This window comes from Sebastes umbrosus, chromosome 8, assembly GCF_015220745.1.
Source record: "Sebastes umbrosus isolate fSebUmb1 chromosome 8, fSebUmb1.pri, whole genome shotgun sequence".
Classification (NCBI taxonomy): domain Eukaryota; kingdom Metazoa; phylum Chordata; class Actinopteri; order Perciformes; family Sebastidae; genus Sebastes; species Sebastes umbrosus.
In genome coordinates this window covers 12,890,122-12,907,405 of record NC_051276.1, presented here as the reverse complement: position 1 = coordinate 12,907,405, position 17,284 = coordinate 12,890,122, and the positions used below count along the sequence as shown (strand labels likewise).

The 17,284-nt window shown below is 40.3% G+C and overlaps 1 protein-coding gene across 4 annotated transcripts in view; it reads left to right on the top strand.

Moving 5' to 3' along the window:
• The window catches only part of ccser1 (coiled-coil serine-rich protein 1), a 139,400-nt gene that overhangs the window by 29,260 nt on the left and 92,856 nt on the right, over positions 1-17,284 (top strand). For all 4 annotated transcript variants that reach the window (XM_037778696.1, XM_037778697.1, XM_037778698.1 and 1 more), the window contains exon 7: positions 16,311-16,485. In XM_037778696.1, coding sequence (XP_037634624.1) covers positions 16,311-16,485 — 175 coding nt within the window. The remainder of the gene's footprint in view (positions 1-16,310; positions 16,486-17,284) is intronic.

The following is a 17,284-nucleotide window of genomic DNA, read 5'->3' as shown; positions in this document are numbered from 1 at the left end:
GTAGCTAGAACCAGCAAATGTTTTGCATTTTCTACTTAAAAAAAATGACATAAAGCTCTAGATGCTTCCACTTCAACAGCTTTGCAGTAGCTTTATAGTAAAAGACAGTTTTTAGAAGTTTTGGAATAAATCAGATATGGGTTTATTTTAGCAGAGAGTGGTGCAGTGTTGCTATTCTAATGAACTTTTAACACAGCAGCTTCGTTTGCTGTTCCCCCATGCTTGCATTTCATATTAACATGCTGAAAACACCAAATGTATGCAGTCATACAGGGCTACATACTGACAGAATAAAAATGGGCTGAAAATACTTTTCTGGCATCAGGTTTTGGGCTTTGTTACATAAAGCCCTTGTCAATGCACTTTACCAGTTGCAGCGCTCACTCTAGATAATAATGCGTGACAGTGATGAGCGTTCCTCAGTGCCTTTCGGTTGGTAGAGGAGGGGGGGCGGAGGGGGTATTAGAAGGTGAATACTTAATATTTGTTTGTGTGATACATCTTAATGTCTTGTGTTAAGACGTCAACTGCTCCCTCGTCTCTCCTATAGAAAAAGACACAGAGGAAATAACATTTTGACAGTTGCGGTATAGCTTGCCTGTTGCTATGGTAACGGCAGTCTGCCTGTTGAGTGTTCCTCTTCCCTTCTTCTTTTATTTCCCTCTTTCTCTTTTCATTGCTGGTGATTACTATGCAGAAGGCAGGTAAGCTGAGGAGAGGACATGCAAACACTCGGTGTCCTTCTCTGTCAATATGCAGTGGACACTTCTGAAAGTCTCATTTCCCACAACTCCACTTCTGATTTGAGGATTTATCTGCAGCTATGACATTCACATGCTCTTGCATTGGCATAATGAGACTTGTTAATGTCAACATTTGTGGATGGACAGGTCTCAATTCTACCCGATGACAACTTAATTAAAGATAGCTTCAAAGTTAATATTTAGTTTCTCATGTTTATATTCCGAAAAAAGCATCACGCTGTTGAGACTAGGGCTGTGTATTGACAAGAATCTGGCGATACAATACGTATCATGATACAGCGATACATGCGTTATACTGCGATACTGTAAGTAAGGCGATATATTACGATTTTTTAAAATCTAATTTTAGGAAACTGTCATAGTATAAACAACACACCACCATATGCGTTCAGAACAGTGGGATCTGCATTTGCATTTATCACAGTCTTTTTAACATCCAACATCATAACTCTACTTTCAGAGGGTACATTCACTGAGAGGGCGCATCTCTTTGCAAATGAAGTAAAGTATGGACTAAACTGTAAACTAATAATTAAAAATCAATACAGTGTTTTTGAGAATCGATACAGTATCACAAAACATAATATCACAGTATTCGATTCCTTACCTTACCTTGAGACTCTAAGTCAACAGATTGTGTGGGAGTATACTACCAAAAAACCATGAACACCTTACCCCATGCCTCAGGATATACAGGGTCACTTCCACTTTCACTTTGTAGTTGGGGGTTTTAATGTCTTTTTCTGGCTTATTTTTTGTCTATTAGAATGATATAGTATACTCGTACTTGTCATACTTGAGTCAGTTGGGTAGTTAGACGGCGCTGAGCAGCAAAGAGAAGTGTAGAGAAGGTGTCTTGTGGTTTGAAAAGACACCCTTCTCTCCCATTCGGGTAGATATGGTGCATAGTGATATACTGTACTCTCAGCACACACTCCCACAGAGACATGTAATCCGTGATTATATTGAATTTGCTCACATACACACAAACAGAGGAACAAATTTGTTTAATATTAATATGATTCATAAAGTATATCAGCCAAGTTGTTGTCTAATCCCACCTGATTTAATACAGTCAGCAAAAAATAACACGCACGTCTCCTCCTACAGCCAGTCACACACTTGCAAACATTCACACACATGCACATTTATAAAAATAGACAAGCATAAAGAATCCAGCTGAGCCTTGGAGTGGAGCTGGGGACAGATAAAATGCACTGCAGCATGATTTTGAGACACATAGACACACACAGCATACAGAGAGAGTACGAGGGAACACAGAGTAGACTTTCCTTCTTCTCTGCTTAATTTGCTGGAATATAATGATGCAGAATTTATTTATCCAACAAGTGGTGACAAAACTCTTTTATCTTGTATTAATCTGTGGTTTTTGGGCTGTTTAACATTATATATCAAAGGAAATGTGTTGTTTCTATGTTCCTAACACATTCTTTTTAAGGAGATTTAGTGTTCTCACTGTCCGTGCCTGCATATTGCTTGTACTAGCAGAGCACCATATCCTTCAGAAGCCTCGGAGGAAAGGCTATGGCTATATGCTCTCATGCTCATTTTAAATTTTTCAGACCAGCCTGAGCCTAATAGGCCAAACATGTAAAAAAAAAAAAAAACTGTAGTCTGCATCTGTTGCATAGTCCATTGCTGTTGTTTTGCTTCTAATTTTCATCACCCAATTGGGTTTATTAAATGTTCAACACCGAGAGACTAATTAGATTTGGCTTCCATTTTTTTCCCTCTTGCTTTGAGTGGGAACTTGTTGTTCTGATTTGTATCGCAGAGAAAAACATCAGATTGGCAATGAATAAGTCATTCCTTTGCTTTCCATTGCTTAGTGGACTGGTCCAGAAATGAGAGGTTTCATTGAAGTGGTACTCACTGTCACTGTTTGTTACCAGATTGTATGACATGACATGGGGGTGTGTTTTGCTGAACTTTTATGTCATTTTGCAGCATATGGAGGATTATGAATAACACAGACAGGGGCGCTCTTTTTGTTTTTGGCTCTTCATGCATTGTCTGCCTCTAATGTCTTTATCTTGTCTCTTTTTTTATGGACTACAGCATGCTGTATGTTGATCATGAACATAATTTTGATACGGCATGCTGAGATTAGGGCTTGCTTCTAAGAAAATGTACAGCAGAATGCTAACATTTAGTGATACTTTGAGATGTTTCCCACCCTGTTTGTTGCTTTCTCAAACACATTCCTTCTACTATTGCCAACAAAAGAGCATACTTAGCAAATACTGAATATATCCCATGAGAATATGTTGCTGATATAACTGCCCTTATTCATGTTTGGGCTTAGTAGCTGGCTGTGGCAGCATGTATCAACATCACACAACTTTATTGAGTCAGAGCCTTCCAATGAAATTTGTTTTTGGCTAAGTGAGTGGCAAGTTTAAAAGAATATTTCAACTTTTGAGGTAGTACGCTACACTTTTATGCTTTCTTTACGAGTGTTAGATGACAAGATCAATATCAATCTCGTATCTGTGCACCAAGTGGAGAGATGTTTATCTTAGCTTAGGGTAAAGACTGGAAGCCGGAGGAGACAGCAAGCCTGGCTCAGAACAGAGATCAGAAAACAATAATTTGTGGTTCAGGAGGAGTTGCTTGCTGTAACTCTTTCTTGGCAGACAACAGCTGGATGCAGTGACTGTGCACAGCATCCTGAAGTCTTGTCGTCACAGTGATGTTGCAAGGTTTGGTACCATTGTGCCTGTTCAGAGACCAAAATCTATGCTCACTGACCATATCTGGCAACCCATGCTATAGCTGGAGATGACACAGAAATGCCAGGCAGATGGATCCACTTTTGTTCATCAAGAAACAGTTATAGTATGTAACTCCACTTGAAATCACAAAGTGTTGTTTTTACTTTTCTGTTTGTGTGCAGATTAAACAAAAGAGATACAATGTGTTAATTAGAGGTGTCGGTTGGTGTGTTTTTGAACTTTGAACAGAGCCAGCTGTTTTCCCATCGCTGGTAAACTTTGCCTCGTATAGACAGATCTCATACTTTTAGATCATCTTACAAACTTTTGTAAGATTCAGTACACAATCAAAGCAAGCTTGCACTGTCATTATCACCTTCTCTATTTATAATACCTAATTAGGCATCTCATATCCTGCTCACCAATGTCCCTCTATACATAAATATACAGCACATTTCAGTATTGCCATGGAAACTGCTTTTTAAGAAATGAAAATGAGGAGCATTCATGCCTTTAATATCTTGGATTATAGAAGCTTATTCCTGGCACATTTCCATTTTGTTTAAAGCTAGGATAGGCAATTTATTTTAAAAGCATTTTTGTTATATTTGTTGATATTCCCTCTAGATTCTGACAGCAATCAATAAATCAAATGCTCTGGCGAAAAACAAATCCAGTATCTGTGGCTGTTGCAGGCCTGTAATAAGCCCCTCCAATCATTTCATTCGTCCCTCATGAAATGATTGGATGGCCTACCTGCCTGTCTATCTACTTACTCGAATACCTGCGCTAGGCTTGCCACGGTAGTCGGTGTTACCGGTGTTACACGATGGTCGGGCATACACCTTACACATTCAATGCCCACCGCCCCCACCGTCGTTTTGCTTTTTTTTTATAGAAATAAAACCCATTTCATTCATTTTCGCATATCAACGCTGTGTTATCAATACTTAGTTGGACGACGGATGCTACAATCCGAAAGTGAAAGTGCCTGGAGTCTCAGCACAGAGTAGCAGGAGTCAGATTTCATACACGCGGGACGAGACAGGGTTGACAGACAAGACGATGGCGGAGGATTTTGTGTCAAAGCGAAAAGCAAAAGCGCCAAAATCTGCAATATTTCGGATTTAAACCCAATGTTGTAAGGGAACCATAACATCAATGAGGCAATCGGCGTGTGGAGGACGGAGGGGTGACAGCCGGTGTGCGTGGCGCAATGAAACCTGCGGCCCCGCAGCAAAAGCTCGACCGTGGAGGCCAGACACACAGCCATCCAACGGTAACGATCAAAGTAAGCGCTCTGCAAAAATTTGAGTGTTATCTTTTCTTGTAAAATGTCCGGTGTATTCGATAACACTGGTGTTGTCTCAAGTTTATTAACCGGTGGGAAAATTTTCTCACCGGGACATCCCTAAGCTGCGCACACTCTGCCAGTGCACTCATTGAGGTAGATAGATACGATTAGCAATGAAAACTATGCGCTCCTCTGCCCAACGCTCTCTCTCGTGGACTCATCCTCCAGCAGTTTGTAGGCAGTGTGCCTTCATGTGTTTTGGGGGAGTGGCTTTGGAGGGAGTCCTGAAGGGAGGGGCTGGGATTGTTACGGTTGGATGCTTTCAAAATCTAGCTTACTCTTGCTTTTTTGTCCAAAGTTGCCTACCCTAGCTTTAATCACAGCTTATGCAGGTGATTATGAACAGGAAATTATGTTTGTGTGCACTAACTCAAACACCTGATTCAACTGTTATCAGGCCACTAAATAGGCGTTATCGGTCGCTATAAGCACCACAGATGTGGGTCATTACATCTACTATGTTGTAAAAGTGAAAGCGAAACTTAAAAGCAACACGTTCTAACATGTTGTAAAACTGAATGAAACGTTATGTTTTGAACACAAACAAAAAGGCTTTTTTAGGTTTAGGCAACAAAACTAAAACTTCAGTGTTTTGGCTTAAAATAACTACGTTTCAAAAGTGAAAACAAAACATAACGCTTGTGAACACAAAGACAACTTTTACACCTTGTTGGTTTCACTCGGGATGCGAGCCCAATCCATCACCCTGACCTCCACCCCATATGGAGTTTCATGCTGTCTACTGACTACAGCGCTGGACTTCCACTTTTGCTCCTGTCACAATTACAACGGTCGCTAGAGGTCATGTCATGTTCTTATATCTTTCTTTTGTCCTTCTTTTGGTGATCTACCATGTGAATAGATAAAACCTAATATTGGGGATATAAGGGGATATTGGTTAACATTTATTAAGAATTGCGTTCAACGAGAATATCAATTGTGAACATTTGTCATGGAGTACGGAGTCTGTCACAATAAAATCGTTCATAAGGGATCACTGTCATGTAAATCATGTGTACCATGCTATGACTCAGCATGCAAACCTTTGTTCAGCGGTGCTATTATTTTGTCATATTGGTGACAACAATGCCACTACAAGATAATAAATCAGAATTATGACTCAACAATATATTTGGCTCTCTGAAAGGAGATCAGGCCGCCTGACAGTGACGACAAATGAGATGAAGAGGAGAGAGATTTAAATTTATTTTAATGTTGTTGATGTTGTTACAGACTGTCATCATAAAACATTAGCTACATGCTGTGTTTGTCCGCTTACCGGAAAAACATACCCCAGACTGGGAATTTGCAGTGCACTTAAGTGTACAGATCCGCCCCCGTGTTTTCTCTTCACTGTTTGCTGCAGAAAACCTACATTTAAATGCATCTTGTAACAATGTGAGCTCTGCGTCACACTGTTGAACTGTTCTGTCGGATCCACAGTATAACCTCACCTACTCACAACTGGAAACATATTATCAACTGAAGCTAAAAATAGTATTCCATATTATCATATGCTTACTGTTACTATAATATTTCTTTTGCAAGTCTCACCTGAGCTTTAGCTTCTCGTAGCTGCAGGGTCAGGCGAAGTATAATGAGGCCGTTTCTTGAATAAAGACAGTCACAACACATTATAAGGTAATTGAAATTCTGGTCCTTTATCGTCACGGCGTTAGAATAAATAGCATAAAAGCATCATGTCCTTAAGTAATGAATAGAATAGATGAACATTTGATGTGCCCTCCCAGTAATAATTCCCTTTGGGTGGGGAATTTGCATTTTTAACATGGATTTGTTGATTTGAGTTTATACAAAAATTCTGCCTCAGTCAACCAGTGGTTGCTTTTGTGATCTATTGTCACCTTTGGCATTCATGCTATTTTAGTCAATTCTCATTATTGAGATTGCAAACAGGCAGAGTTACTTTTGAATAAGCGGAGTAGTAGAAGAAATCCTATGGTGCTTGCATAACACTATAAACTCAAGAGTAACATTTCCCAGATTTCCTGGGGCAGTCACTCTTAGTTTTGGACTTTGTGAACTCATAGCAGGATATTATGTGCTAAAAAGTGAGAATGTTCTACTTTAGTGGTATATCGCTTTAAGGCTTCAATGCAGGATAAAATTTTGGGCAACGTGTCTTGGCCATATTCTCTGAAATGGGAAATGTAATGTGACACATGGGACCAGCATTAAATAGATCTCTCCAAGCAACAAGAAGTTTTGATAGTAATTAGTGCAAGTGTGTTCTGATAACTCCCCAAGGTCGCTCCTCCACATAAAGCTAGTGTGGTGGTTCTCAGCCTTTTTTGTATGGGATTAACCTTATGATACTCACAGATGCTAAGGCAGTGGATGAGTGGACAGTATCAGAAGGTCATAGACAAATAAAGTGAGAGGCAGGAGTAAAAGGTTAAAGAAAAATGAGGCAGACGGCACAGATTCCTTGCAAAACAAGCGGAGATTCAGAGTGCACAATGCAAAGTAAAGCAGAGAGGACAATTAGGTTAATCAGAAAGTTACCCCTGCCATATTAAATTTGTTTTATACTCTCTCCCATTCTGTGTCTGAAGACTTGAATTCACCATTAGATTCACTGCCTGGAGCTTGGCTTGTGCTCACTCTTTAGTCACAGATGCACTTTATGTACGGAGATGAGTTTAATGGCAGCATTAAACATCCGTAGCCTCAGGTGCTGAATGCAGATGAGCACACTGTGTCTGTCAGATGGAAAGGAGTGACAAATGAGGGCGATCATTCTCCAATAGCTGCGGTGAGCGCGCGTACAAGTGCACACATGACACACAGATGTCAGCATTACATGCACACATACCAGATTGTCCCCATAAACGTGTTCCTCGTTGTCAGTAAAAATTTAATGAGGGAAAAATTGGCATAGGAGACTGACTGCCTTCCGAGCCATGTGTCAGTGTTAAAGTGTCTTTTACTGTTATTATTCCTGAGACAATGCAGCCTTCATGTTGCTGACTGACAAGGGTGCAGCCCGGCCCTCTTGCTTACTGCTAAAGATAATGCACTTCAATCACACATAATTCATTTGACTAGCAGTCATTATTGGTCACGTCATACGCTAACTGAACATTATGTAAACCTAGACATCTAAGTGTGCATGTAGGAATGTGTGTCTCTTTGTGTGTGTGTGTTGTTTATTGCTGGTGTTGATGTGCAGGCATGTGTCAGTGCTGGGAGCCAACGGCCCAGTCATAAAACACTGTGTGAGTGGTAAAATAATGAAAGCCATAAAAAGGCAGATAATTGGCTTTTTTCAGGTTGGTGAAATGGATCACTTCTAATGCTGCTATTGAGAAATGGCTTCTGAGAGGAGAGGGGTGAGTCAGAAGGAAGCAGAGGAGAGTTTAAGGGAGAGAAAGACAATAGAGGAAAAATTACTTATTGAAAGGAGAGGAGAAAACAGGAGATGAGAGGAGATGGGCAAGAGAAAATGTGAGAGTAGAATAGAAGATAAAATGTATTGTCAGGTCAGAAGGAGCAAAGGAAAAATACAAGTTAAAATGGTGAGGTAGGAGGCATTTTTCACACTCTTTCCCTGTTTACCTTTTCTTTCATTTGCGTAATTACTCTCAAAAGACTAGAGAGAAAAATATTAAATTGCACTTTAATCCATGTATTCAGTTGTAATTGCTGTAGCTTCACACTGACATGGTCATGCAGTACCACTTTCATCCACTAGCTGGTGTAATACTACACCTTCAGTTTATAAATTCAAATTAGGTCTTTGTCCGTTTGTGTAATCTTCTAATTGACTCTTATCACAAAGTCCTGTTCCCTGCACTTACATATAACCTGTTCATAGGTGTAGTGTGTGTCCATGACTGTGTGTGTGTGTGTTAGAGAGAGAGAGACAGAGAGAGAGAGAGAGAGCGAGTTGTAAAAAAAGAGAAATGGAGCGAGCGTGTCAGGCTATCTGCTCATGACAGTGAAAAGACAGATGACCCTGAGTAGAGGAACGGCCTCCCTGCCTGTACAACATCTATCATCGCTGAACAGACTTGTCTTCTACTGTGCCGTGCACTTACTGGCGAGTGTGTGTGTGTGTGTGTGTGTGTGTGTGTGTGAGCTCTTCCACGTACCTATGGGTTAATTACCTGCAAATGAGACTTGTGCTCAGCTGGAAAACGACTTTGTCTAGTCACAGTTCGGTTCATACCCCGGTTTAGGAGTCATGGTTCGCTGAGAGTTCATTTTGTCAAAGAGAAACTCTGGCTCTGTGTCACTGCAGTGCGGACAGTACATGCAGATGAACGGCCCAGGTTTCCCTCCATCCCGCAGCGCTGCCGGAGCTCCAGGTCCTGTGCCATGAAGGGTGCCGTTCATCTGCATGTAGCCTACTACCCGTGCTGCAATATAAAAACAAAACAAAAAACCATGCATCAGTTTAAAATATTGATGTCAACGCATTTTTAGCATTGACAAGCCCTAATGCTATGAAATTGAAAATACCAGAATACCACCATGGCTATAGTCCCCAAACATTTATCATCCCGATGACGCTCTAACGTGCATTAGTATGTTTGCTGTGTTTCCATTCACAATGGTGGAGCAACGCCGACACACCATCCTTGTCTTATACACAACTCTCTCTCTGTTACTGTCCCGAATATAATTTTTTGGGCTTCGAGGCTTCGATGAGAAATATTCGAAAGTATTTGAAGCTTCACGGTGCAGCAGGCTGACATGTTCTTCTGTCTGTCTGTCTGTCTCCATCGTGTGACTGACTCGCATGCCAATCCGCTTGTTGTGCTAAACTCAGCAAATGTTGCCAGTGGCGTACGGCTAAAAGTTTCCAGGCAGAACACATGCTTGTGAACGCGATTGTGAACTTTGGTGCACACACACACTCAACAGTGGCCCAATGATGGTTCAAGTCTCTTTTAATAAATATGTTGCAGGTATCCTGCCAATGTTTTCATTTTGGTTCTGTTTTGATAACGCAAGCTTAAGGGATGATTTTTCAGGTCCTTTGTGGTAAAACCGGACCTCCCGTAGAGACTGAGATGCGACATAAACCTTGGTGTCTCTTGTCTAAGTCAAGGATTTTAAACTAAACTTCACTTCCTTACTTTGCCGTGCACTACATGAAATACTTCTGCATTCACACTAAAGATTGCCAGGACATACTGTACAATAAAATGCCATTGCAAATTGGTTGAAGATGGATGTTATTTATGGGACATATGGTTGGAAATGTCATTTCTAGCACTACAGACAGCATGACAAAGGACACAGTTACAGTCCAACCAGAAATACTGCACTTCTCGTCTCCTGAAACAGTAAATGCCTTGCATAAGGGCGCTTCTATGATTATTGTTTCGGGGGAGGCGAGTGTTGTTTGAACCCCTCTCCCACTCATTTTCCTGTCGCTCTGTGGATTTGACGTGCACCACAGTGCTAAAAGAAGAATCCAAACCTGAAACCCTGGTGAAAGCTAGAAAAAGGGCAAAATGTCAGGCTCAGAGAAACACACAGACATAGAAAAACAAAAACAAAAAAACAACTTTGAGAGAAGAAAAAACAACTTTCTTGTGGCACCGCACGGCGCCACTTGACACAAGCTGTCAGAGAGAAGAGTGCATGATTGATCATATGTCATTTATTTACATCCAGCCTAGATAGCAGGGTTGAGCAACAGAGAAATAAATGGAGAAAGTGCTCTCTAACCTGAGATGCCAGGCAGGAACAAAAGCTACAAGGGATACAGTTTAAAGGGAGGGAGCGGGGGGCTCACCTGTCCTCAAAAGACAGCATGCTTCATCGACATTTGTCTGATGTGCTATGCAGAATCCCTGAGGGGACACCTAAGGCTTTGATACTGCATCAGTTTAGTGTAGTGGGTGTCATAGTGATTGGAGGGAAAGAGACAAAGGGGCAAGGGGAGAGCTGTAGAAGACGAGGACTTGGGCGAGGGGCAGGATGGGGGTGGATAAGGGAAGGGCAGGTGAACAAAGTTAAGTAAGAGGGACTGGAGCTTGGACAGAGCGGTCGAGGGTAGATGATTGATGAATAGAAGGAGAGGTAGACAGAGTAGAGGGTGAATGGATGGCAGAGAAAAGAAGAAAGAGGGGTGGGATGGGAAACCAGTGAAGAAGAAAGTATTAGGGCAAACGAGGGAGCAATTCAGTCCGACCTTTTCAGTGAGAAGTCTTTTTTGAAGTGTCTTATGTTGATCGATATTTTAGTGATATGATCTTGTTTTGCTCAAAGAACATTTTCCTGGAGAATTTGCTGTCTGACTTAATGCTCCCTGCCACTGTTGAGTTGGTGTTTTTTTTCTGGGAGAATGGGACTAAAGGCATCTAATTTCCTCTCACCTCCCCTAAATGGCCATCAGTCAAAGTGAACACGGCCTCTTGATGATAAAGAGCTCCTCGTTTCTGCCTCTCTTTACTGCCATCGCTCCCCTCTTCTTCATATGAAGACTGTGGACTCGCTGGTTGTCTTTGTGTTTTTTTTTAGACAGCAGATTGGTATTTCTCAGCTCACCTTTTGAAAATGTCATAAAAGAAGGTGAGATACACAGTCCCCCTTCCTTTATGCACTTCTGTCAAAAGATCACAACTCGGCAGAGAAACGTAGTACTTTAGTTCATTCAAACACATTTGATTAATCTGTTGGTTAAGTTGTTTTCTTCAGTTTCTTGATAGCAGCTTTCTTTTGCTACCTGAAATGGCGAAACTGTGCATAATAATGTTATAAGCACACATTACTTTTACATTATATTTACAGCATTATTCTATTACTTTAGTTAAGTTAATTCCACAAAATAGTAGGGGTGGGAAAAAAAATTCATCTATGCATTGCAATTTTTTCAAAATCCCAAATTTTTTTAAAAATACCACTAAATTGTGAGGTAGATGTCTTTATTCTTTAATTTTGGGGTTGCTGGAAAAAATGTAATAAATAATTCCTGACAATGACTGATATATTTGGATATAACTTGGAAGAAGGCTTCACAGCCAATTCAGAATTAACGTGACAAAACTGAAAGTGAAATTTAATTATTGTGCACTTGTGAGAAAGAATCATAATTTTATTCATTGTTAATAGGTTTACTTTTTCAGAGCACATTGACCTTGAAGCTTGACATTCAACAGGCTTTTGTTATGTCCCCAGTTTTTGACATTTTGAAAATCTCTTTGGGCCAAGTAGGGGTCATCTCCACATTTTTGTTGATAAAAATCCTGACTGCAATTGCGTTTTAATTGTTGTCAATGGAAAAAGGACACACTCTGCTTTTTAAAGGTTCACCTTTCAGCATTTACAGAACTCGGTGTTGAGGTTAGTTTTTCCTGAAAGTCAAATAGATTATGCTCATTTATTGTATTCTCACCACTGTCTTCATTAGATTGTCTGCATTTTAATCCTAAACTAACCAGACATCTGTTCATGCTAAGTAACTCGTGTCTTTACAGTTGTATCCATGAACATAACATAGCCAGACTATACTCTGAAAGGTGAAGCATAATCCGACAGCTTTGACTTAGAGTTCATGTATAATTATTGTTGTGTGAAAAGAGTGCTAATGTACCCATGGACAATTATTAACTAAGGGTAAATGTTAATAGAAAATGAAAATGGCTTTCAGAATATATGTTTTACTACCCCATAATCATCAAATACTGTAGTAAATATAAAAATTATACACCACAACAGCAGCCACACAGCCTTGCAATTAAATTCATAATGCACAAACTATCATACAGTAAACTGTTGCATTAATCTTCCTAATGTATTTGGCATTTTGTATGTACAGTATGAGATGCCAGGCAGAGATATAACAGACCAAATTAAAACATTAGTCACATCATTTCTTTGAAACAGTTGAAACTACAAAACAGAAGAAGAGCTTGATCTTTGCTTTGAGACTGTTTTCATGTCTGGTGGAATATAAAGTTGGCTTACATCGTAAGCAGTCAAAAATACGCTTCCGCTTAAACGCTCAAACTGACAGAACAAGTAAAGCGGCCCCCGAGCAATGAGTGACTATGAAGATATCGTTTTTATAGATAAGGTCAGTGTTTTTAATTGTGGTGTTTCAATTGAGTTTTAATGTTGGCTGGAGGGCAAAGAAAGATGAGCTGTGACTGACATTGAGCAACCCTGTTGAAAGTTCCTCCCACTATCTGTCCTCTGCTGAACTAAATAGGTGTTGAAGGTGAGACAAAGAACAGAGGCCATGATCCACAGACCAAAGACATACTGCTCCAGAGGCCTGTTTACTGCTTAATGGACTGTGTTCTCAAATGGGACAGTTAATTAAAACAGAGCCTTGTTTGATCTCCCCCTGTTTGTGTTCAAGTGTGTCTGAGAGTCCAACCCCCTCACCACCATGAAAGTGTGGAGAGGAATAGAGAGTGACATTTATTTTGGAAGCTTGTTAATAGTCAGCAGAGTTCCCACACCTGGAAAACATGGAAAACCTTGAAAACAATTGACCAGTCATTGAAAACAAATGGAAAATTACAGAAAAAGTCAAATGTTCTGGAAGAACATGTGTTGTCCTAAAAAATATTATTTCTCATTCTCTGATTTCCTTCAGCTGTGAATGAACTGTAGGCTGTATATCAGAGCTCCCCAAAACGGATAACATTGCCATCTGAAAGGTTTTGTTCAGGATCATTTTACCGTTCAAATGGTAGTTTATAGACAAGAGTCAATAGGCTGCTCTCGGTTGTTTTGTGGAAAACCTATGAACACACCCCCAAGTCACGTCACATAGGGAGGCTGTGGCTCAGATGTAGAGCAGGTCTTCCACCAATTGGAAGGTCGATGGTTCGATACTCGGTTCCTCCAGTCCACATGTCATCGAAGTGTCCTTGGGCAAGATACTTAACCCCAAATTGCTCCTGAAGACTGTGCCACCGGTGTGTGAATGAGTATTTAGATTAGATACTGATGGGCAGGTTGGCACCTTGCCTGGCAGCGTCTGCCATCAGTGTATGAATGTGTGTGAGAATGTGTGAATGCTGTAAATGCAAGTCCATTTACCATTTACCATGATAGCACATGCAGGTTGGATGACATTACATAACGTTGCTTTCTTCCCAACTCGTTTTAAACGGTTGAATAATGTTAATTTGGTTAGCATGTTTGGTTCAGTAGCTAAAGTTGACATGCCTGCCTACATCTGCAGACATGTTTGCATTATTCTATGGTCAATATGTCATAATTTCTAAACATGTAAGAAATGATTTTATAGATAAGTTACAGCCGTAGACCGCACGCCTTTTAAATCAGACTTCCACAGAGGGGAACATATTAGTGTATGGCCTAATCCCTGTCTGTCACACCAGCTAGATCATCACTGAAAATGTCCTGGAAAAGTCCTGGAAAATGATCTGTAGAAAAGAATGGGAACCCTGATTAGAGATGGCTCCATACCACTTTTTTAATGTCCGATACGATGCCACAACCTTGAGTATCTGCTGATACCGATACCAATCCGATATCGTCTTCTTCCCTCCCTTAAACAACTAAGTTTAATACATTTAATAACTTTAGTTACTTTGCAGATTCAGGTTATTAATACCAAATATAATTAACTAATAAATTATGATGTATTATTATAGATTAACCTTCCCAGCAGTTTCATTAAAATGACCTCCACATTTACCAGCTGCAACGAACACTTTAATGCATCAGTAATTAGAATACAATAATATAATATATATTATTCTGCATAATGAGTACTTTTACTTTTGGTACTTTAAGTTTATGTCGATGCTAATACTTACTTGAGGAGCCTAATATTTTGAATGCAGGACTTTTACTTGTAGCTAGTATTTTACACTGTAATATTACTACTTTTACGTAGAAAGCTGAGTTTTTCTTCTATCTCAGTATGTTAATATTAGTTTTTTGAAATATTAAATATGAATTATATTAATATTATGTCTGTCTGTCTTTTTCTCATAAGTGCGTTTGCGCACAGAGTTTTCGCCTCTAGTAAAATGAGTCGTTATTAACCGTTTTAGTTTGTTTTGGAGCGATGGCGTAACATAATGTTATGCAACGTGACCACACAGTTGGTTTAGAGACCTGCATTTATGTTGACAGTCGGTATGACAGTTCTGTAATGAACATTATCGCACATTCACACACATTATGTTTTCTGTCAGGGCTACACTCGAAACATTCAGGGCTTTAGCCCCGACAAAATGACCTGGTAACGCCAACTTAGAAGAGTGTAAGTGCTGTACTGAGCCCCGGACAGCCCCGGCACAGACGCAGAAGAGCATAGAAGAGCATATGTTGATGATTTTTGGCAGTATCGGACCGATACCGATACGGAGTATCAGGATCGGCGCATACATAACCCTGATCAGGCCTAAAAACTGACTCACTTTTCTTTTTTGGAGAGATTTTATCCCCTCTATCTGTCAAACGGCCAGGAGGTCTGCTGCGCTTAACATAGAAATCTCTGTTAATTAGAAAGGTGTTTGATATGCAGTTCTCCAACTGAGAGATCTCCTACACACAGTCATAGTCACACAATCTGCTGCGTGCACTAACACATACTCAGGGCTGTTTCCGCAGAAGAATAATTTTGGACATGAAATAATACAAAACACTACATTAAGACTCCTCAAAAAATATGAGAAGGATACACAGACAAGATCACACAGCTGTGATGGGTTATAATGAATCAAAGCTCTTGACAGTGAAGCATCCTTTTGAGTTGATAATGACGGAGAGACGCAGGATTAGAAGATGGACTTGCGTGCTTTGTTTTCTTTGATCTCTGAATGCATTAGTGTGTACGTGTGTCTGCGCATGCAGACATTTGTGTTTTGTGTGTTTGTGTGGGAGCTTGTTATCACCTATCGTGTTGTTGGTTTTAAATCATCTTACATTAAAAGAGACTTATTATAGAAATGAGTGCTCATTAAAAAGGATTCCTTAGGGAGTCCTGTGGAGCAGCTGTTATATTGCAGGTCTTGGTCTCCATCTGACCTTTGTAGCCACATCTTTTCCTGCCTCTGTAGAAATCTCTCCTCTGTTTTTCTATTTCTCTCTCGTTTCTCTTCTCACTATGTATTATTTAAAGCCACTTTGTGTAGAATTTACCCAAATCTTCACATAGTGGCTTTAATAAAACACACGTGTATCAGCAGTATGATGCAGACAGATCTTTACAATTGCTCTGTAGAAGTTAGGACCATGTTTGTGCATTTTTGCTGGCCACACATGATATCGCATAGCATTCTGGGAACTATTGGGATATTCAGAAGCAGCTGATATCTTGATATCACTGTGTAATGTAGCATCTACACCATCAGCAACGACCAAAGGCAAGGATTAGATTCCAGCGGGAGCAGTGAAGACAGGTCAATGATCAAGTTTTCACACTGACTCACTCTAACATTTCATCTCTTTTATTTCTCTCCCTTCCCCCTCACTCCACCTCTCCTCCAGGGAGCCCAGCCGTCCGACCAGCCTGCTGCCTGCTGACTGGAGCTCTGGGCTGGGTTTGGCGAGGGAAGATGAGCCCTTACCTCCAGGACTGGAGACCCTTCCACTCAGACTGATGCAGCAGGACTGCACTACTGTCAAAACTCTGCTTTTAAGACTGAGACGGACACTGCAGGAGGTGGGTTATGCACATGCACACAGACTTCTTAGCATGGGTTTATACTCTGATTAAGACATTGTCTGTCACAAAGCTTAAGAAGAACACCACTTGAATCCCCAATTCATTGTAATTCCTCTTGTACCACACTGACAGACCCTTCTTTGATCAAGTTATAAATGCATTAAATTGATTTAAACCAGTAAGGGTAAGGGGTTAGCAAATAATATGAAGCAATTGGCTTTTCGAACCGAAACAGTGCAGTGCTCCACTGACAAATTCTTCACTCCCTGTTTTAATAGGCTCTATTTCAGCTCCATGAAATCATCTCAAAGCGGATGCTTTTCCGCCTTTAAAAGGTCCCTGTAATCACTTTGTTTTGTTAATTTAATCAGATGCTACATTTGGAGGAAGAAACTGGGAGGAGTATTTGAGCGTTTGCCATCATATTCTTTATGTGCACACATACACACACTCCACACATTAATCCTCCTGTTTCAGTATCACTCTGCTCTTTAAATGCTTTAGCTCGCTTAAAACTAAAGTTTTACCTCAGGCTATGAGGCCATCTCTTGTGTGAATGTCCTGAAAACCAGTAAAATTACATCCACGCCATTATAAACGCGATTAGCTGTAATGGTCACTTAGTAAAGCACTGACACGTTGCAATAGCTGCAAAGGGTTTAACTGTAAAAGTCAGGGAAGCATATTGATGGCCCTGTGCAGTCATGCAGTCTTTTTAACTGTTGGGACTACTTTACACCAGAATGTAAATAGAACACTAATAATATTCTAGCTTTCAGAGATTTTTTTTTTTTTT